Source organism: Heliconius melpomene, chromosome 6, assembly GCF_056956725.1.
Source record: "Heliconius melpomene rosina isolate 202511_hmr_F chromosome 6, ASM5695672v1, whole genome shotgun sequence".
Taxonomy (NCBI): Eukaryota; Metazoa; Arthropoda; class Insecta; order Lepidoptera; family Nymphalidae; genus Heliconius; species Heliconius melpomene.
The window spans coordinates 7,874,581-7,897,935 of record NC_140394.1 but is presented as its reverse complement, the minus strand read 5'-3'; the positions used below and the strand labels follow the sequence as shown (position 1 = coordinate 7,897,935).

The window sequence follows — 23,355 nt, the reverse complement described above, 5'->3', positions numbered from 1 at the left end:
ATAAATATGCACAAATATTTTATTCAACAACTATGCATTGTGACCTTGCACCTACTGCATTAAAAAACTGTATGCGAATACTGTTGCAATCAATACTAAACTACTTTTTTCAAATGAAATGTTAATTGTTATATTATGTTTAATTGAATTAATCTTCATTCTCCTCTTGTTCGAGGATTGTCTTGAAGCAGAAGGGCTGGAAAATGTAACCCAGACCAGAGTAGAACTTGCTCATGAACTCTACCCTGTAAGTATAAAGAAAAGATAATTTTTAATATCTACATAATAACATGCAGAAATAAAAAATAATTATATGCACATTTTGCAGTACCTATAGCAGCTATAACTTCGGTAGTACAGACAAAAGTGTTTTGTTTTGCTCCCCCTCGCTCTGTCTTACCGAAAAGTGAAAATGATTCGTTAATCAAAGAGGGATCGAGCCCAAAACCATAATGTTTACAGCCCGACACTACTCTATTATTCCAAGACGGCAATTCCTCTCATTAATAAGTAATATTAGAAGTTTAAATTTAGAGCTGTCTCCCGAGGTAGCGTGGTATTTATGTTCCTTCGACAATTTAAAAGTGCTAACAAAAGTCGATTTGAATAAGAAACAAAGATTTAATGAAGATTTTTTATTTATTACAATTGAAAAGACAATACTGACCAGTGCAAACGCAATGTATGTAAGAAAGCGGAGAGTCCTTCCATCATAACCAAGATGGCCAAAGTGAAGAGCGCCCAGAAAGTGAACGCTACATACAGTTTTATGGCCCCAATGTAGTTATGGTCCTTGAGTCCGAAACTGAGCACCATGTTCCATAACACCTCGGACAATTCTGAAAATAAAGATATATTTTTTTAGGTTCACACACTGTATCTCGCATACGGCGGGACAGGTAGAAGGAACCCAGTGCAACGACATGAAATTATTTTTTTCCATGAATGGGAATCGAACACTCCACCATGGCGTTTATAGTCGTGTCGTCGTTTATCACTTAGTTTTTATATGTTTATAAATATAATCTATATATATAAAAGGACTTGTCCTCACTGACTGAAGTAAGACGCACGCACAGCCGTAACCGCTGATGGTAGAAAGGTGAAATTTGGACAGATGTTTACTTTCGTAATCTGGACATCCACGAAGAAGGGATTTTGAAAAATTTAAACCCTAAAGGGGTGAGATAGGGGTTGAAAGTTTGTATGGAAAAAAATTTAAATCGGCCCCGATTTTTATAAAATTTGAAATTTAGAATTTTAAAAGTATTTAGTTGAACACGTATTTCATCGTTTTCTAGAATTCTCCCCCTAAGGGTGCAAATAAGCGGTTGAAAGTTTGTATGGAAAAATCTTTAAATCGCCACCGATTTTCATAAAAATTTTTAATTTAGACTCTTAAAAATATTTCATTGAACACATGTTTCGTGGTTTTTTAAAATTTCCCCCCTAAATACGCATGCGAAGCTAGTTAGTCCGCTAGTTTATTTATATTTTTATTTCTTTTCCGCATTTTATACAATAAGGAGGATTTAAAATCATTCGATCTAAGTACTTGTAAGTAGACTAGTCATGGCCACACTGCAGTGGCGTAGCTAGTTGTAGCTAGGGTATTTGCTGCCCGGTGCAGCTTAGGGGACTTGATGCCCTTTAAAATGGTCTAAGGTCTTAAAAAAAATGCTGTATCCCACATGGGATAAGCAGACGGAACTTATTATTAAGACACTCTGTTTTCCGCCTAAATTTCGAGATATTTTGTGTTGAGTAGCAAAATTCAACGCCGCGTTTTGTCTTGTTACCAGAGTGACAAAATGAAAATATTAAATAATTTATTCAGCCGAGTGGGAACCGAACCCGACGTGCTAACGACAGTCACATAAGTTACACAACTGCACCACGATGGCGTCACATCAAACGTTATATAGTTATTGTATAGGTATAAGCAACTATAATAAATCGTAATTACCTGCGTGAGCCAGAGACAAAGCCCACAATCGCAAATACGAAGCTGTATGAGAGATAGTACTGAGTACATATTCAATAGTATGAATGGCTTGATGGATCATGATTTCGCTGAAAGGCTCGTCTTCGTGGTCGTGGCCGCCGGACGACTTGGCTTCAGGTTTGGGGGCAGCACTAATGTCGGTTTGTTCTTGCATTTCAATACCTTGGTTTACACTGCCGTTCGACTGTTCTGGCTGCAAGTTATTTGTTTAGATTATTATTAATATGAAAGTATAGCCTGCTATAAAGAGTAAAGCTAAAAGCTAAAAGTGACTGTATAATAAAATTTGTAATTAAATATGTGTTTATTGTCATAAAAGAACTTCTGTATACCTGATACATATACCCATTAATATGTATAGATATTTAAATTCTTTCCTTACGTACTTTCTTATTAAAAAAATAAATATCTTAATAAGTTTACTTAATGTGGCAAGTATTAAAATTGATTCTATATAAAGTACATAACATAGTTTAATTAAAAAAGTTTTCAGCTTCACACTGTATGCCGAATATAACAGTGTAAGCAGAGGAAACCATTCACTCAATTCTCCACTTTCCGCCCAAAATCGAGATCATTTAAGTGGCAAAACTCAACATCTTATCAGAGCGAGGATATAAAATAAATTATCCCAAGTAATATTGAACTCACAACATCAAGTTTCTTCATTTACTACTTAAATGTTTATATTGTATAAATTCCTAACAAACCTTAGCATGCTCCTTCTTACTTGCGGCTAACAAGTACAGAGGTTTGCCCAACAACATGACGGGCACGCAGCAAAGAGCCACAAGTACGAACACACGTTGAACAAGACCCTGGCCGTCGAACATGAACTCGTTACAACCGTCCTCCGGCTCCGTTCTGGAGAACAACATCATGTTGATGAAGAGGATCAGGACAGATGGTGCACAGCCTTGAGTGTAGGCTTGCTCTGGAAATAAAAATATAATTTAATAGTTATTTAATAAAAATATAATATTTATTATTTTAGGGTCCCACGTATATAAAAAAAAGGAACCTTTTTAAAGGATCACGAAATAAGTACGGTAAGTTTCGCTTCTTTATACCTCTTCTTAATAATAGCTGCCTTTAAACAGCTTTCATGCTATCTCCCAAATATAATTGGCAGAACCAAGCTAGTGTTAAGACACTCCGTTCCCTACTTTCTGGCCATTTATTATTCTATTTATATGTGTAACTAAGTACACTAAAATGAACTTAATATAATAAATACCTTCATTTAAAGTACTGTAGGCAACCCATTTGTAGAACATCATGAACACCATGTACAAGAAGAGCAGACACAAGAAAACGACTTGTGGGATGAACTCCAGGAAGATTGAGTAGCGACGCTTGAAGAAACTAAACGAGAAATAATAAAATTAATGTTATATTATTCCACTTTCTAAATAAATCCATAAAATAGGCATTCCAATTAAACATTTTTTTCAGCTTAAATTTTTTTTTACAAATTATAAGAGGGAAGATACATAACGACATGAACATTTAACTACAAGGACTCATAAAATTAATTCGAATTATTACAAATAAATATTCTAAAGATAACCAAGTGTTAACTTACTTGTAATTAACGACACTCATGCAAACACCGAAAATCATGTGGACGACACCGAAAATGATGGACAGTTTCATTTTGTAAGAGTTCAAGAAAATAATCTTGTTTTCAGCAGTCTAGAACAATTATTTTTATTAGGTTCACTTTTTATCCCATTTATATTCCTGCATCGATTACTTTGGAGAAATCGAGTGGCGGAACTCAACGCCGCGCTTTGTTTTATAAACAGAACGACAAAATGAGAATAATTCATTCTTCTGTTATTTATTTTTAATCTGTTATAATATTGAAGAAGTTAGATATTTTAGTGTAAATTAACATAAATATAAAACAATAATCAAGAAAAAATTACTTACTTGCCAAATAGGATCAATACCAATGAAGTATGGTGTGTCGATATATGAAGTTTTCGGGTCCATTGACAAAGCGGCGTTGGCTTCGAGAGTTTCATTATCATAGGGAACGACCCATGATGTACCGAAGATATTCATCGATTTGGAGAAAATGTCGTTGTATACAATTCCAGTGTACATGGAGAAGCAGCCCATGAGAAGAATAATGTAGCGACCAGCGAAGAAAATGTTCCAGATTTCATTGTTAGATTTTTTAGCGGCAAGGGAGACTTCTTTGATGACCATCCAAGCGCCAAACATGGCCATGATTAAGCCGTGGCCCAAATCTCCGAACATCACAGCGAAAAGGAATGGGAAAGTGATGATTGTGTAGAGTGCTGAAGAAATAAAGAATAATATTATTAGCTAGTATTTGATATAAGATATTTGTTATATAAAATAACTAACTTGACTAACTCCTTGAAAAGAAGTGTAAGTATGTTTTATGTATACCTACTTACTAAAAATATTTTTTGGTAACTCGCATACCACAGAATTTACTGCCAGTTCTAAGCTAAAGTTACTATCTGTCCATTATTACTACTAATTTCACTAAAGTTACTACCTGCCTGAGAAGAATCAGCGTAAGAAACTCAATGGGACTTTGTTTTTCAAAATAAGTGAATTTTCAATTATTATGACAATGATATATATCTGGAATAAAAAAACTAAAATATATTGTTTACTTTACCTGGATTACATTCCCTGTAAGAAGCAACACCGTAAGCATCAATAAGGTTTTGGAAGCCGCGAGTGAAACGGTTCGTGCGGTTGAATGTAGGCGGCACTTCGTCCGTTTCGATACAGTTTAAGAATGACGGAATGGAACTTCCACATGCGTTCTGTTATTTAATAAGTAACATTTGTTAATTATTTAGAAAAATATTTGTTTACGTTAAGAAATACAAGTTTTGTTTAGATATATTTATACAGTACAATTGTTTAGTGTGTCCGCCCTGAAGTTAGGCTTTCTGAACTTTTGCGCATTCTAAAGTGAGAAATCGAAAAACCTAATATGCCCTATCTACAGGCTACAGCTAACTTCAGGTTTATCACGACTATGTGGCGATAAACAAGAGATTTAGGTTTTTTTACGGAATCACGCTTAAAAAATCAATACTTATATATACATACCGATCCATCAGCTAGTGCCTTTTGAACATTTGGTAAATCAGCAGTAGGTACCCAGCATTCACCGATAAGGCATTTCTTAGTAACGTCCATGTTGAATAAATTTAATGTGTGGTAGATGGCCTTCATTTTACGGACCATGATGGACCAACTACCAAGCTCTTTGGCGACGCTCATGAGAACACGTTGTCTGTGGTCCTGGGTTTGATTTAGGACCTGTTTTAGAGGAGAAGAATAGATTAGGAATTACTTCATTAAAATATAGACTGTTGTACGATTACGATTCGTTTTACACAAATTTAGTAGCAGTGTAGGCTGAGTTTATTTCTAGTAGATTTCAAGTATTCTTAAAAACATATTATAGTTATTACAGTTATATTATATTTTTAAGTAGGTATTATTATATATATGTATTCAATTTCATTTTATTCTGATATCATACCATGTTAAGATCTTCCAAACGAGTCCTGACTCCTTTAACCATGTCTTGCCTCTCGGTGTTGGAAGGTGGGCACGGGTACAGCGACGCGTGGAACCCAGTACATACTTTCTTGATACGGGATTTTAATTGTTCACCTTGGAAGAAAGCGACGAACACAGTTTTGTAGATTTCGTTGCCCTGTAAACGTAAAGTAAGTTCTCACATAAGTAAGTAAGATTGAAGAAAGCGGCTTACTGGCTACTATTCTTAAAAAAGTAAAGTGTGTAAGAGATAAATAAGTAATTAATAGACAGGTATTTAAATATTAAAAAATAAATTTTTGCTTTTTCGATCTAAATAATATAAGAGAGTAAGATAATGATCAGTTATTCTAATTCTTTAGCTTTTCAATTTACTTTCTTGGAATGTTTTTTCTATGATTCCTGTTCCATAAAAACCCTATTAATCGTTTATCACATTACGTAATTAATTGTGTAACTTTACTTTAATATATTAATGAAATAATAAAAATATACCGTATTAGGATCTTCCAATGGTTTTTCAAGCTCAGCGCGTCTCAAGAACACATTGCCTCTTGAAATACGCCACAGCATACGCTCGAAGGCGGGCACGCGCTCGCGCTGCACCACGCCCGCTACAAACCCGAGACGGCCGCGCGCTGCTGCTTGCTGCCCAGTCTCGTCGGAAATTAGTGACCTTTGGAGGTTTTAAATTTATTTAATTATATTCTTAATATAATTTATTAAAAAATATGTAGTTAGACAAAATACGACGCCGTATTATATTTGTAAAATGTAAGTTGCACTGTTTTTTTTGCATCTTAACATTGTAATATAGGGTAGTTAGAGAGAACTTAACGACAATTTGTTCTCCATTTTCGCCAAGCTTTTGAGATTTTACTTTCGCTTTATATAACTGTTTATAAAAATAATATAACAAATATGTAGGTATACCACAGATACAAAAGTCTTAAAATGAAGGAATATTATATCTTGTTTATATTGCCGTCAAAAAATATTGAAATCAGACAAAACTAGTGTAATTTCATACTGTGTGTAGAACTAAGCAATAAAATAAACACTCACTTAGTCAATGAATCGATTCCAATTTCCTCTTGTGCTACGAAGAAAGCTTCAGTTTTCTCTAAGACATGTCTTAATTCAGTCAATTCTAGATAGTTTTGTTTCAGGTTGGTAGCATTGTGCGATAATTCCAAAATTTCATTTTCTGTCTTTTCCAAATGAGCCTGTTAAATATAAAAAAATACAATAAATAATAATAATTTAAGACAAATTTGGACCTTCGGCCAAAATAGTTTTTTATACATTTAAAATGCAAATCTATATAATATTCTTTCATTAGTATAATTTTTTATAGTTTATTCAAGTTTCTCATAGGAAATACTTTTTAGAAAATATATAAGAAAATTGAACGTAGAAGGATTTCGGCGTTCAAATTTTTCTATATTTTCTAAAATGTATTTTCTTTCATAAGTGTGAAATAACACTTTAAAAATATATATTTTAACTGCTTTTCAACTAAGTATTTGAAAAGATTAATAATGTGTAACAAAATTATTGTCGATAAGACACGTAATTACTTTTCAAACAATTATATCAATAGACAAAGTATATTTAGTTAATGCACACAATAATAAGTTATTAGTTTTATTATTAATTGTTTTATATTTTGGAAACATTATCGTGGTGTGTATATATACTTATATCACGGAATAGTAGTGGGTTCAAATGAACTGGAGAAAACGTTTAGTTTATTATTATATTATAGTATCCCGCCTATAGCGAGGTTGGAGAGTGCACAGTGTTAAGACATTACGTTCCCCACTTTCCGCCGAAGAATTTTTAGGCTTTGCGTGCTGCGTAGTCATATGTAGTAAAATGAGGAATATAAAAGTCATTTATTGACGTGTTGAGCGGCGGAACTCAACGCCGCGGTTTGCCTTGTAACTAGAACGCGGAAATGAAAATAAATTAAATTCATTCCCCCGATTTGGAATCGAACCCACATCCGTCGCATTTACCGTCCAACGCTTGCTCAATTTACATTTATTTATGTTATTTTTTCATATCTTACCTCAAGGTCGATAATTTCCCTGGGGTTAGGTGCGCGAGGCATGTCCTTAACCGGCGGTACGTGCACCTTGTCCTTATGCACCTCAGCCTCGATGTAGCGCAACTTACGTTCCATTTCATCGCAGCGACGCACTTCGTTCACGAACTTACGTTGGAATGCGTTTACGTCGGGGTTTAACTGTGAATTAAATAAAAAAATATAAAAAATGTTTACTATATATTAACGAACTGTACAGATATTTCGGAATTATCTATATTAATTGTGTTTATTTATTGTACGAAATTATACGAAACAACTTAACGTTGGATAGGTTGAAAAAAAGCAAAGTTGAACTGGAAAAGTTTTAAAAATTAGATACATTGGAAGAAACAAAGAAGACATAATCGTTTACACCTATATTAACAACTTTTTTATTGATATTTCAGAAGGTTTATTTTTTTATTTCCAGTAAAATCTGTGACATTTTTGTTGGTAATTTAAAAAATAAAATAAGACCGATCTAGATCTTATCGCAAAAGTCCATGTATAGGTACGACTACGAGTAGTAAGCGCGCCACTTAGGCTGAGGAATTTATTTAATGATTAAAATTGCCTTTTTGTTTGATCCAGAGAATCCCGTTTGTCCAGGGTCGACAACTTGATTGCATTCAAAGTGGTATGTGCTTACAGATTAGAAGGTACGAGGCGTATTTTTTATTGCTTGACATGCTCTTATAAGAGCTACGCTAAGAGCTAGCACGCTATTATGATTATTTTATTACTTTTTGTAGAGATTCAATGATAAGATATATTAGTTACAATAAAAGTTTTATTTGGTACTTAACTGTGTTAAAAAACAAAAGTTTGTCATCAAATATTTGTTATTAACAGAAAAAAGGGAATCTATCTGTTTCTAATTAGCTAACAACAATATACCTTAAATTTCAATATATACACACTGTACTAACCATACAAATTCATAAATTTATAGATATTAAATAAGAAAATATTTAATCTCGAGGATTATGTATAATCTCAAGGAAATTATTCAAATATGAAAATTTCAGATACTTATATATTTTATGTTGTTAAATTTCTACAGGTGTCCCATATATCGTTCTGCGAAAGTTGTAAGAGGTTCACCTTGTCAAGTTCCACCTTCGAAATAACTTGCTAACCTTTGCTTTCGCGTGAATTATTGTCCAAGTTCACATAATTTTATATAAAATATTTATGTTATGTAAAATTGCCTATAATATTTAAACTATTTTATTATTATTCATTTGGTAAAGAAAAATAACTTAACAAAACCCGAACACGCTTTTCTATAATTAGCATAATAATAGCTGTTTTTAACCGACTTCTGTAAGAAAAGGAGGTTATCAATTCGACTGTATTTTTAAAAAAATACTATTTAGTAAATCGTCACATGAACGTAGATACAAAAATAAGTTAACCTGCTTTCAAAGAAAATAATATGTTTTTGTTACCAATATAATAGGCCTTTTTGTAAAAACGAAACTGTAATCCTTTAAAATACTATTAGGTAGTTCTTAGGAACACTCTTGACGATATTTCAAGTAGACTACAGTAAGTACCAAATTAAAAATAATTTGACGTCACTAAACAATGTCTTCGTTCATAATAATATTTAACAAATACTTCTTATTGGTCTAATTGTTAGTGATTATGGTTATAGTTGTAGGTTCATATACGTTTGACATTATAAGTACTTACCTACTCTATTTTTTCTATTTACGTTTTATCATGCAATATAATTAATATGTTGATTTGAAATATATATAAGTTAGTAATTTTCATATTTTCTTAATAAATTTGTCCCTAGTTGTAAATATAATGTATAATAGAAGAAATTACTTGTACCGTCTATGTTTAAATAATTGTATATCAAAACAGAAATTTACATCCATCATCATCTATTGCTGAGTTTCTTGCGCCGGTTCTTTTCAGGTCTGAGGCATTAACTTGAGTGAACTGGTGGTGGATTATTTGACGTTTAAAAAATATTAATAATAAAAATATTTTAATAATATTTATTTTGAATAAAATTATTTGAATTTATCGGTATATACATACTTATATAGATTTGTACATCGTACATACAGATCTAAGTACTTATTAAGTAGATCAAGTGCACACTGAGTGTTGTGATATTAGCAATTTTGTAATCCACATTCACGCAACTTACATAATACATACTTATAAAGTACCAATAAGCTAGATTTACTTGTACAACTGGTTTGAAACTCAAAAAATACTAGTGAATTCTTAGTAATATATGTAGGTTAATAAATATAAACTTTCAATCAATTACATTCTTTTTGACGTTCAATCGCCGCAGTTGAACAACTGTATCTCGCATATAGCAGAGGAAATCTAGTGTTAAAACACTCCGTTCTCCACTTTACGCGGAATTTTCAAAGGATTGCGTCTTGTATGCCGCGCTTTACCTTGTTACTAGAGCGAAGAAATGAAAATACTAATACATGACCGATTCATTTCTCCGGATGGGAATCGAACCCACAACCGTCGTGTTTACAGTACGCGCTTGTACCCTACGCCACAACATCAGTTTTTGTAAAAGTAATAAATGTAAGCATATATGCGGGCTCTTGAAAGAACATATTGATTATTTTAGTTATTTTTCGGCTACTTACATCTCTAAATTGTACAGAACCAGCTTCACCAAGTTCTGAAACGGAAGTATACGCCGCTTCAGGCTGGATGAAGAGCTGGCAGAGCGCCATCTCTTCACTCCGGAACATCGCCCCCATTTTGGTGGTCTATGTGTCCCTTTTGCGTCTGAAATTAACAACAAATAAATTCATAAATAACTATACAAATATAAATGGCGGATATTTCATTATAAATTTTCCTTGTATTTGTAAATAATACTTATTTCAATGTACACATTTTATTATTACAGTAAGGCAATAAAAAGTGAAACTCGTAAACGTTAATAAAGATGTCAGTCGAGATAACTTACACCGAACACGTCACTTATGCTAATTATTTCTTATAATGTAATAATACAAATTAAAAATTGTAATTAGCAATTAAAGTATATATAGAAAAATCTATTATCGAGGCATTTATAAATATAATAAAACCCGAGATTTTCCAAAATTATGTCGTTACGTTTTTGTCTATATACGTGAACGCTAATCTTAGAAATGGCTTCACCGATTTAAATGCAGTTTTCACTATTGCATTTATTGTTAATAGTATTTACTTTTAATGAATTTTGCTATAACTTTAACGTTCAATGGATTAATATTGTATTTAAAATGACAATAATATTAGAACACCTCAAAGCTGCCATTGTTAATAAAAGAAACAAGTTAGCAATCAATTACAATTATTTACTACGGACCATTCAAACCAGTATATGTATCTCAAATATTTCAAGGATGACACTGGCTAGATATCTAGAATGGGGACACGGTTCTAACAAGTACCAACTGGATCACCTTTCTACGTCGCAAGGTTAGAAATGATTGCCTCAGTTATTATTATTGTAAGTTGTTTCGATCAATTGTTACTGTGACGACCGACGTGATAACAAGATAATAGTTTGCAAACTCATTTAGAGTCTATTTTAAAATATATTTATATGTAGGTAGTCCTATTCAATATTCTCCTTTGTGGCTTGAGTAAAGAATTTTGATATTCTGCCTTCTTTAGTTTGATTCAAGGGAAGAATGTAAACTCTCTCTCTCTGAATCAATATACAAATTATTATTTCCATCTTTTTCGCTCTGGTGTCGAGGTAAAGCGTGGCGGTGATCACACTACTCAACACGCAATGCCTTCAGAATTAGGCAGAAAATGGGGAACGAAGTGTCTTAACACTAGATTTTTTCTCTGCCTATCCTGCTGCGTGCGGGTATAGTGTGAAGCCAGTTTTTTTTGTGATTTTACAATCAAACTCGCCCACGTAATGACAGCGTTATTATTGGTATTAAGATAAATATTATAAAACAATATATTTTTTTTCTTGTAAGCTAATATATTAGTTGTATCTAAGAGCTGACAACAAAATTGAACATTGACTTCGAAAGGAAATTAAATTGTTAGAACGCACGTCCTTATTAAAGCTAAAATGTTATGTAGGACGAGTACCTAAAATTGTCGTAGTTGAGTATCTGGTACCTATCTATTAATAAGTAGATTGTAAACACTTTAAATCTATCTATATTTTGAAACCTGGTTTTGGAAGGCCAGTTGTAGCCCAGGGGCACAAAGTGTGACTGTAAAACCGACTGGTTGTGGGTTCGATCCCCACTCGAGGAGATTAAATATTTATTTAAATTTATATTTCCATTTCTTCGCTCTGGTGTCGAGGCAAATCGCAGCGTTGAGTCCTACCACTCAACACACAATGCCTTCAGAATTCAGCAGAAAGTAGGGAACGGAGTGTCTTAACACTAAGTTCCGTCTACCTAACCTGCTATGTGCCGGAACTTTTGGAAAATTTTCGAAGGAGATACTCACTTAATATTGTAGATACAGGAAAAAAAATAAAAGAACATAGATAAGTTAGACATATCCAAGAAAATAAAGAAACTATCAATTCTTATTATATAGATATTAGATATATTTATTTGAAAAGACTATTTAAAATATAAACAGTCATTATATAATGTCATACTCTTCTACGCGATATTGACGAACAATAGCTTGTATGTACTCGAACTGTGTCAATTAGTGCCGTAAAGTTTGATCAGTTGGTCTCTTAATTAATTCCATTTTGATTATCGTATTAATAGTTAGAGTAATTTTAGTTTTATTATATTATTATTATTAATATATCAGAAGAAATTCAAATTAATTTAATTAATTAGGAACGAATTTGTTATTTTATCAATAAAAATTGAATTTGTAATAAAATCTAAATTTTGCTTTTTGTTACCAATCATGGATTTTTAGAGTTCCGTAACTCAACGTCCGTTCGTAAAAACGAAAACCTTAGAGGATTACTTTGATCCATCTATTAAGACAATTTATTATTTTTTATTAAGTAGAAATTAGTATAAATTTTGATTAAAACATATTTGTACTTCATTTCATGAGTGCATATACCCGCAAACTTAAGTTTGTCAACTTTCATAAGTTGTACTTGCCGTTGACCTACAATCATTGATACAGAAGCTTTGGTGTCTGACTCGCACTTAACCGGTACTTTTATATTAAATCAATATTTCAATGTTTTACATGGACGTCTTATTTGATAATTTCAATTCAGCGTTTAAATGAGAGATTCTTTTTAAAGTATCTAGCAATTGAGAAACCCCTTAAAAGCCTTTGAAGCCAAAGCAGACAGTCTGGTATGATGAACTATTTCTTTTGTATTTATATATAGTATAGTTACATATTAAAAATAATGATTAAAGTATACGTTAAAATAGAAATAGTGTTTATAAAATGGTACATAAGAACAATAATCTTCCTGATATTTGTGTCATATAAAATACATTCTTAATATCTATATATATAAAAGGACTTGTCCTCACTGACTGAGGTAAGACGCACGCACAGCCGTAACCGCTGTGCGTAGAAACGTGAAATTTGAACAGATGTTTACTTTCGTAATCTGGACATCCACTAAGAAGGGATTTTAAAAATTATAACCCTAAAGGGGTGAAATAGGGGTTGTAAGTTTGTATGGAAATTTTTTTAAATCGGCACCGATTTTTATAAAATTTGAAATTCGGACTCTTAAAAGTATTTAATTGAACACATGTTTCATGGTTTTCTAGAATTCAATCCCTAAAGGTGTAAATAAGGGGTTGAAAGTTTGTATGGAAAAATCTTCAAATCGCCACCGATTTTTATAAAATTTGAAATTTCGACTCTTAAAAATATTTCATTGAACACATGTTTCATGGTTTATTAGAATTCACCCCTAAATAAGCTAGCGAAGCTGCGCGCGTCCGCTAGTCTTTTATATTAGTCCAGACAGTTTTTTATAACAAAATAATAATTAGTTATCGATTGTCCTTATTTCGTTAATACCCTTGTTATTGTGTAATTTTTCTTATTTTAATTAATTAAACACCTGCATTCATACATTATTCATATGTGTACCAGTCTACCTCCATTTTGTATGGAAGCATACAATGACGTAAACGATTAAAATTATATTTCGAAAATTACCTCTATTATTTATTACCTTTATTATTGCCATTAAGTCAATTGTATTATTGTTTTAGCTTCCGGTACACTGGAAAAAACTATTTTTTTTATAAAAAAAACGTCAATGTACTTTTTGTCTAAATTATACGTCTATTTAGATTCCCTCAATGAGACTGCAAATATGCTACGACCCGATAGAAGGTTAGTTTTTGTGGTAGCCATGCTTTTTCTTGTGTATAGTGTTAAATCAACTGAATCTTTAATAGTTTTTGTTTGTGCAGTTGATATTCCAGTAGGAAAATAAAAAGAATCCTTTATATTTGGTTTTGTATTTAAAAAATCTAACTAAGTAGATATAACTAAATCTTAGTATCATTAATATTTTTAAAGAAAATATATAAGTAATTGTGACGTATCTCCTGCATTTACTAAACCCGGTTTATTCGATTCACGAATGGTACGTGAGAGAATTCTGCAAAATGTTAGAGGTATTCATCACTATAGAAGTTGAAAGCAAACTATATACATTCTTAAATAAACAGGTTTACAGGATAAACTTCCTTGCACATAAAAGTTATGGTGTTTAAACTGTTCGCAGACCGCACTTCCAGAAACAAAATTGCGTTCATGGTATAAATAGGAATGAAAGAATGAAAATAATGAATAAATAAAATGAAAATAATCAATTAAATATTAATGATTTAATATTTTATTATGAATTTAATGTGTATAGGTTGTGGAATAATCGAATAGAACCAAGAGATATATTGGCCATCCTCTACTTGCTCTCTTATATTAGGACTATGTATAATTTAAAAATATAGGCAAACATATTTGACCTAACGAACTATTTGTTAGTAACTAAAGAACTGTATATTAAATATCTGGATAGAATACAGGCCAATTTGAGTGACTGTAAACGTGACAGGTAGTGGGTTCGATTCCCACTCGAGGATATGAAGTATTTATAAAAAATATGGTGTAGGTATAACATTCCAAACCATTACGAAGCCATGAATCACGGGTGTTTCATACCTAAATTTTAAAATACAAACATATTATTATGAGATTAGCTGATTAACAGAATAAAGCCAATTAGTAACGTTTCTCCAAACACAGTAAATAGTCATGTTAGTGTTTAAGAAGTAACCTTCAAAGTTAAACGTTGTTTTTTCACTTCAAGTTTAATTATTGTTTCACTAATAATAGATATGAGACGTGCATATATGAATATGATTATTATAATGAGAAAATGTTAAAATGTAAAACCGTCGTTAACAAAATACAATTTACTACAGGTATTTTACTTTATATGACCTTTGCAAGTTATCAATCAACAGCCATACATAATTAAAATGCGACTGGTTGTGGGTTCGATACCCACTCGAGGAAATGGATTATTTATTCAAATGTATATTTCTTCGATCTTGTGTGTCGAGACAAAGCGTTCAGAATTCGGCGGAAAATTAGGAACGAAGTGTTTTAACACTACGTTCCCTTTACTTACCCGACTGTGTGCAAGATACCGTGTGAAGCTAATTTAAACAATAAGAAATCAATTGCACATTTAAAAAACAATACATACTAAAACATTTTAGTAAATCATTTTATGGTCTGGTGGTCTTTAGTCAGGAGTGATATTTAAAATTCACGTCCATGCAGTAGTGTAAGGCCGCCGTGCTGTGCCGCAATAGTATTTTTCCGGTATAATTATCCGGCTTCCGGATACTGTGACCTTTGTCTTGTCGATCTTTTTTAACTCATGTCCATTTAGGCCCTAGGCAAGTCTTAATCTATATATATAAAATCGAAAGGTCACTTACTCATCACGAAATCTCAGAAACTACATGTGCTAGGAATCTCAAATTTTGCATAGGAGTTATTTATAGGACGTAGGTGCTTGCTAAGACGGAAATTTGCAATATTCGACTTCTAAGGGGTTGATTTTGGGGTTGAAAGTTTGTATGAAACTTCGTTACTACAAATGCTAGAAGGTTTAAATTTTGCATAGACGTCACTATGACGTAGTCATGGAGACAGAAATTAATAATAACATAGTTCACGCGGGTGTAACCGCGAGCGGGCCGCTAGTCTTTCTATATATTTAACTGTTTTCTATTACTACATCGTATATTGTAATTATATAGAGAATAGCTTACTTATTCGGTTTCCAAAGATTGCGTAATGGCTGATGGGCTGATGGGTACAAAAGCTCCAAGCTCTTTTGAAATGAATTGTAGTATAATTGATGAATGAAGTAATTAATTTCTTTAAAAAATCTATCATTATCAAGGATGTTACCAAGAAAACATCCAGCCAGTGCTTTGTTAGTACATGTCAGGGTATTTAGAGACAAACGAATTTTGATCCCCAATAGAAGGAGAAACTCGGTTAAAAGAGAGAAGAGTGAGATCGGGGGCCCTAAGCACAAACTACATGTACCCGTAAAGGTGGAACTGTAAACGCATAAATACATTTTAAAAATATACATAAGTATATTTGAATACCACCTCGAATGACATTTTAATTAAATCTTGAAACACGTTAAGCAGTTTTAAACACTTGTCAAGTGTTCTAATACCTGCGTCATTTTAAAGACGTACCTACTCGTATATAATGCTGCATTTTATTATATTACAATGATATTGCATTTTTTACAAGAAGCTTTTAGTACGGTATAATAATATAGTTTGGGACCAGTCGCGTTGTTAGCGCGGTGTTGAGATCCGCCACGCAATTCCGCGGAAATTGGGTAACAGAGTGTCTTAACATTAGGTTGACCGATCCTGCTTTCGCGGGATACAGCGTGATTCAATACAGTAAGCCAAAATCTGGATAAACTACAAAGATAATCGGTAAACAATTGGTGTGTGTTGGTGGGTATTTTAAACCTACTAAATTTAGGCGATACAACAGGTAACCGACGATGACGGCATGCTAATATTGTTGCATAGCTATTTGTGCCATGAATATATTTATAGCGAATTCTATGTAAAGGATAAAATTTATACATTGTTATTTGCATTAAACCACTCTTTATAGGTAAAATAAAATCAGCTTCACGCTCTATCCCGCACACAGCAGGGTAGGCAGAGGGAACCTAGTGTTAAGACACTCCGTTCCCCACTTTCTGCCGAATTCTGGAGGCATTGCGTGTTGAGTGGCAGAATGAGTTCTGCCGCTTTTTGCCTCGACACCAGAGCGAAAGAAATAGAAATATAAACGTAAATAAATATTTCACTTCCTCGAGTGGGGATCGAACCCACAATCGTCGCGTTACAGTCGCACCCTTGTACCGCTGCTCCATGACGGCCTCTTATTAGGTATATTTTTTTATTTATGCTCCAACCATTAGCTAATTATACATGGTTAGTTGCTACTTAAATATTGATATGTAAAACAAAGCAGTTCTCATGATAAACATTCCACATACTCGTATTTATGAATAAAGATTTAATTTAAAATAAATTATCTCAATAGTAAATATGTCGCAAATTTAACAAACATTTGTAAAGATTTTATTAATTAATAAGTATTTTGTAGGTTGCTTAAATAAGCGAGGCGTTGAGTTCTGAATAGAGAGAATAGAATAGAGAATTTATCACTACATTCTCTTAGATTCCACAAAATGCAAACGATCGAATGAAAAATAAATTGGAAGTTTCCAAAATAAATATTTACAACTGTAAATGTAGTCTTGTGTTGACACACGTTACTTTTATTATCTAAATTTCCGGGCATTAGTTGTTTTATTAAGCTACATTATGATCTTTTAAAATATTTTAAAAATGTTAACCTCAATTTAATGTCAGAATTCAAAATCTGAATTTTTAAATTTTACATTTACGTTACTGGGCTGTCCAATGTTTGTTCGTGAACAATGGTGTGTTCAGTACATTGTAAAATGTAAATAAAAAAGAAATCCGTATGTGCTGCCGTCATTATTTTATTTTTATAGAGTAGAACTATCGCATTACACACCTTACGGCTATTTCGTAATTTACATAATATTTAGCTTTTACGTAAAATATGTTGACAAAGTGTAAAACTTATTATAAAGTAGGTAGATTGTTGTATTCAGAAAGACTTGTTTTATCTATGAGTTTTAAGGTGCCGTTTTCATTCATAAATTAAAATCAAGCATCTCAAGATCGATCTCAAAGTTGAGAGCGATTCATAAATTCCATAATAATGTTCCTTAATGTCGCTCCATTCCTCAGATATAAAAGTATGATAAAATATTAAAAAATCTGCAAGGAATAACTTGTAAGATTCAATTGAAAGCCTAATTGCTTTTTGTGTTTCTCTCTCATCTCGTATGACGAACTTAAATAACTCTTAAAAATATTTTTTAGTGTTATTAGGTTGCTAAAAATTACAAATTTTGTTGCCTATTGCTTTAGATATTTAAAAATATAACAACTAATATTGTAAATATGGAGAATTTATTAAAAAAAAAATTAGATAGGCCAAATATATCAGTTTGTATAACATACGTGATATTTATATTTATACAAAGTAAGTGATTTCTACATCATTTTTATCATATCGAGCCTTAGGCTAATATTTGTTAACATTAGTCACAGCTGAACCGACACACTTTAATCATATAGCTATTACAGTATTACAGTAAAAATACTTTAAATAATTCGAATGTTTTAACATCAATAATAATTTAGAATTCAAAAAAAATAATATCAGTCTTTGTAATTACAGGCTATAGTATTTTTACTAAAAAAATAATATATCTAATGCCGTATTAATTGAAGCTAGCGACAATACCTCCTAATGGCAATGTAAAGAACACACTTTTATAATAAAATGCACTTCTGACAAGTGTAATAAGTGCAATTTATTGTTGAAATTAAGTATTTGAAAATGTTTTTATCCAAATTTAATTCGGTACTCAATTGGCGTTCAGGACAAAATGACTTACTAGAAAGTAAAAATAACAAAAGAGGAGAAATAGGACATTCATGTACTTTGATTGATCTGATGTGAGCGTACTAAAGTATCTACTATCTATATGTTTTTATTTTCAACTTCACGTTGTATCCCGCAGACAACAGGGTAGACAAAAAATGTTAAGAATGTTCCCCAATTATCGCCGAATTCTGGAGAATTGCGGGTTAAGTGGCGGGACTCAAAGCCGCGTTTTGCCTCCGTACCAGAGAGCGAGGAAATGAAAATAGTAAATATTTTATTTCCTCCAATTAGAATCGAACCCACAACCTGTGGCGTTTTACAGTGACACCCTTGTGCCTCTGCGCCACGACCGGCCTCTATCTACGTATACATATATATTTGAATATATTATATTATGTATGTAATAAAATTATTAAAATTAATAATGTACGTATAAATGCTATAGGTACATACATAATATCTATCGTAACGAATTAAACTACATACATATTAATATTTATTAAAAAAGAAATTTAATTTAATTAATATTACCTTTTAATGCGAATAATATGTATATATGTATATAATTTATTTTACATAATGAGAATACAGTCACTATCGATGTAGGTGTTCTTAATTTTGTAAAATAAAAAAAAAATGGTGTCATTATTTTACTACCTTAAGAGTACAAAGTTGTATAATAAATTGATTAAATAAGGCTAAGAGACCAAACGTTGCGCAAAGGCACAAGTGTGTGATTGTAAACGCGACTGGTTGTGGGTTCGATTCATACTTGAGGAAAAGAAATGCTTATTTAAATGTATATTTTCATTTCTTAGCTCTGGTGTCGAAACGCGCGGCGTCGAGTTCCACCACTCAGCACATATGTCTACAATATTCACGGTAAAATGAGGAACAGAGTGTCTTGACACTACATGTGGCTATGTGTAGGACACGTTATAATTTATACTAAAATAAGTTTATTAAAATCACTTTAACTTTTATTTTTTTATTTAACATGGCCCTTACATAACTTAGTTTGCAGATAAGAATTTCTCAAGCAAACATAAGTGTAAACGTGCTGCCCATCAACAGATAAATCTTATCTATCTATCTATCTATCTATATATAAGATATTTCAAAGCAATGTCAGATTGTAAGACACGAAGATGAATTACATTTCGTCTCGCGATAAACTAATATGTTAATCTTAATTCAAACTAGAACGTAAGTACTAGTTTATATTGGATTATAATGTTGTAAAATTTGCCACACTACTTATGTACTAACGGATTTTCATTAATCTGTTAGCCGAAACGTATATATTTTTTAATAAAACAGAATTATTAACTTACTAGAAAGTTGTGTTTACTTAGATGTTTCAAATTCTTACAAGAAATTTCCAATAATTACACAAGAAATAATTTAAAAAGATGAATTCCAAAGTTTAAACAACGAATACCTATGTTTGTGCCTACTTAGCAGAAAGAGGCGTAATGCTAATGTGTAAAGAGCAAAGGTTACAATGAGTTTTTCTAAAGAGAATCAGTATGGTTCTCAAAGTATTGTGGGAAATGTATGGCGGTAAAAAATTTAGTACAGTTTTTTTAACCCTTTCTTCCTATAAACATGTACCTTAAATTGTTGCATAAATATGTCCGGCCGGTTATTATTATTTTTTTCAGCTTCACGCTGTATCCCGCAAACAGCATGGTAGGCAAAGGGAACCTAGTGTTAAGACACTCCGTTCAATATTTTCCGACGAAATGCATTGCTTGTTGAATGACAGAAGCCAACGGTGCGAGCGAAGAAACAAAACTAGATATTTCATTTCCTCGTGTGGGGATGGAACCCACCACCAGTAGCGTTTTCAGACACACACTTGTGCCCCACCGCCACGACTATCCTCATTATTTTATTTCTATATAGTTCATAATTATATTAGGTGTTGGAAAAAACATAGCTAATTGCAAAACAATATCATTATCGCCTATCGCTGTTATTTAAAGTATGTATTGTTTCACCTTATAATTTGTAACTGACAGAGAGATTGTTATAATAAATATATTAGTACTAGTGGACCCGGACGCGGCTACGCCTGCTTGGACTATAAGAATATTTTCGCGTCGGTCATACTCACACTATGCCGCCCGAAGGCTAGGTGATTTCGAATCAGTGACATCTCCTTAATTATTTATTAGAATGTTATACTGTAAACTATAATTTCAATCTAGATAAAATGCTAAAAGTGACTATTATATTTATTTTCATAAGGATGAATATCAAAATGTCGCGGTAACGGTTGTGTAGCGACGCGACGGTTGTTATTAACATGGCAGAATAAATTGCATGTCAAATTAGAAAGTACTTTAAAATATATTAGTATATATGTGTAATGTAATGTTATATAGCCTATAGCACTTCTGAAGAATGCAGCTTTAATACAAAATAAAAACATAGTAAATCGGACCAGTAGATCCAGAGATCTTAGCGTTCAAACAAACAAACAAACAAACAAACAAACAAACAAACAAACAAACAAACAAACAAACAAACAAACTCTTCCGCTTTATTATATTAGTATAGATATATAATAATAGCTAAGCCAGCTTAATATCACGACAAAATTTAAATAATAAAATATAATTAGAGCACATTGCCAGCAAAATGGTTATAATGCAAGATAGTTGGTTTGGTTTGTGGACATTCAAATCCTACCATGTAACATTTTTTATTCCAAAATTCAATATAAATAGGTTCTATTACATAGCTCAAAGTTGACAAAATTAATATTATGTACATGAATAACATTTGGGACATTCTAAAAAAAAACACAAAACGAATTGTATTTAAATCAATTCAAAGTATTTTCTTCGACAAAATTTCTACAAGATAACTATAAAAGATCAAATTGATTAAAATTTTATTAGTGTTCATTGTATAGAGAATATTTAAAAAATAATAATTTGTCTTATTAATAAAAAATATCAATTATAATTTTACCGAGTTTTTTCTAATTTACTTTCCCACTCAAAGGAAGCCACAGCTAGTTATAATAGAAGTTAAATAATACAGAAACAAACAAGATTTTTTGAGAAATCAAACGTGAAGCATAAAAGCGATAAACTAAAAAAATAAATATACCTATTAAAATTACAAGAATCTTTTTATAAATTAAACACACATTTGCATAGGTGAAAAATAATAATGTAAGTAGACATTCAAAAAAATGTATAGGAATGAAATATTGCTCTTCTTTGTATATTTATAGAAATGATATAATCTTTTAAATTTAAAATTGTAAAAAAATACCTTAACTTCTTATAAAGTAAATTAATTGTATGCTCTCAGCAAAGTCAACTGATAGGAAACCAGTATTTAAACGCATTAGCCGTAGCGCATATAATAAATTTCTATGCAAATAAGGCAAAAATACGATTATTAATTACAATTAAATTTAAATATGGCTTATTAACTAGGTAATGAGTGAGAAAATTGTATTTAAAAACGCACCAGTTATCGTGTTTTTAGAGTTGATTGACACCACAGTTCACGTACAACACGACGGACGCGCGAGAACAAACTGAATGGCAGTTATGTTGGTGCCCCCGAGCATGTGACTGGGACAACTTCATGATTACTACGTTAATTTGCTCATTGAAAAGCTAGTTCTAGATTTTTTATATTTATTTTAACATATTCTATTATATGCCATCTATAATATATGTACAAGTTTCAGCTTTTATTAGATCCTTTTCATATATGTAATTAGATAAGAGAAGAAAAGGAGTTTTAACAGCAAATGGAATTTCAACGCAATGTCAATTTCACGTGATACATAATACATATACAATTATGCATACATCTACATACAAGTTCACACCTAAAAACTACATAAAATATATCCTTAGAAATATACTTACTTAAATACTCCTTAGGTGGCCACTAAAATGAACCTGAAGCACACAAGATCTCGTGCGCAAGTCAACTAATATCAGCTGACGATAAGGAAGATGAGATATATCTCGTGATCGCGGCGTAACGTTGGTAGCACTGCGCCCGCGCAGCCTCCGCGACCTCGACTCGGTGTGTAAACAAAGGCATACATTGCTAGTTGCTGCTAAATGCTAATATCCAATTCACGATATATAACATCATATAAAATGAGTGACGTTACCATTTTATTGGTGACGTAATTGTATTATTGCCATTAATTGTCAGGCTACTGATTATAGATACATAATTGCGTTTTTATATGTTATTAGAACGAATCATCTTAGTATTATCAGTATTCTCTACTAGTTATTATTACTCTAGGAATTTAAAGATATGTTCCTCACATTACGTTAATCGTCCCGATGTAAACTTGCTTTCAGAATTACGTTAGGCACTTAAGGTGTGTTCACATAGCTCTATATGCGATTCTAATTGCGGGATTCTAAATCCCCAACTTGGGAGCCGCAACTGCTGGCAATTCTGGAATTCTGGAGGCATTGCATGTTGAGTGGCGGAAGTTAACGCTGCGCTTTGCCTCGACAGCAGGAAGCTAATTCGTTTCCTACTCTACGCCAAGTTCTTGAGGATTTACGTGTCGAGTGGCGGAACTTATCATCTCACTTTGCCTTGTTACCAGAGCAGGGGGAAAATATTAAATAGATACCTCATTCAAGTA

The 23,355-nt window shown here is 32.1% G+C and overlaps 1 protein-coding gene across 2 annotated transcripts; it reads right to left on the bottom strand.

Moving 5' to 3' along the window:
• Position 1: 1 nt before the first annotated feature.
• On the bottom strand, positions 2-22,763 carry Vha100-2 (V-type ATPase subunit a family protein Vha100-2). Of its 2 annotated transcripts, none has more exons than XM_085186712.1 (15): positions 22,607-22,763; positions 10,301-10,445; positions 7,644-7,820; positions 6,635-6,795; positions 6,065-6,245; positions 5,550-5,726; positions 5,111-5,323; positions 4,668-4,818; positions 3,941-4,314; positions 3,591-3,700; positions 3,243-3,370; positions 2,716-2,939; positions 1,967-2,198; positions 668-839; positions 2-245 (listed from the first exon to the last, which is right to left on the bottom strand). In XM_085186712.1, the coding sequence occupies exons 2-15, from the start codon at positions 10,415-10,417 to the stop codon at positions 149-151; spliced, it is 2,514 nt and encodes an 837-aa protein (XP_085042838.1). In that variant the 5' UTR covers positions 10,418-10,445; positions 22,607-22,763; the 3' UTR covers positions 2-148. The 2 variants fall into 2 exon arrangements, with proteins under 2 accessions (XP_085042838.1, XP_085042837.1); XM_085186711.1 differs by lacking the exon at positions 22,607-22,763 and adding an exon at positions 22,197-22,354.
• Between the last annotated feature and the right edge of the window lie 592 nt (positions 22,764-23,355).

Coding starts and splice junctions, on each gene's coding strand:
- Vha100-2 (XM_085186712.1), bottom strand. CDS start 10,417: ATGGGGGCGATGTTCCGGAGTGAAGAGATGGCGCTCTGCCAGCTCTTC. Junction 5,324..5,549: donor GTTTGGAAGATCTTAACATG/GTATGATATCAG, acceptor CCTCTAAAACAG/GTCCTAAATCAAACCCAGGA. Junction 3,371..3,590: donor ATGAGTGTCGTTAATTACAA/GTAAGTTAACAC, acceptor TTTCTCGTTTAG/TTTCTTCAAGCGTCGCTACT.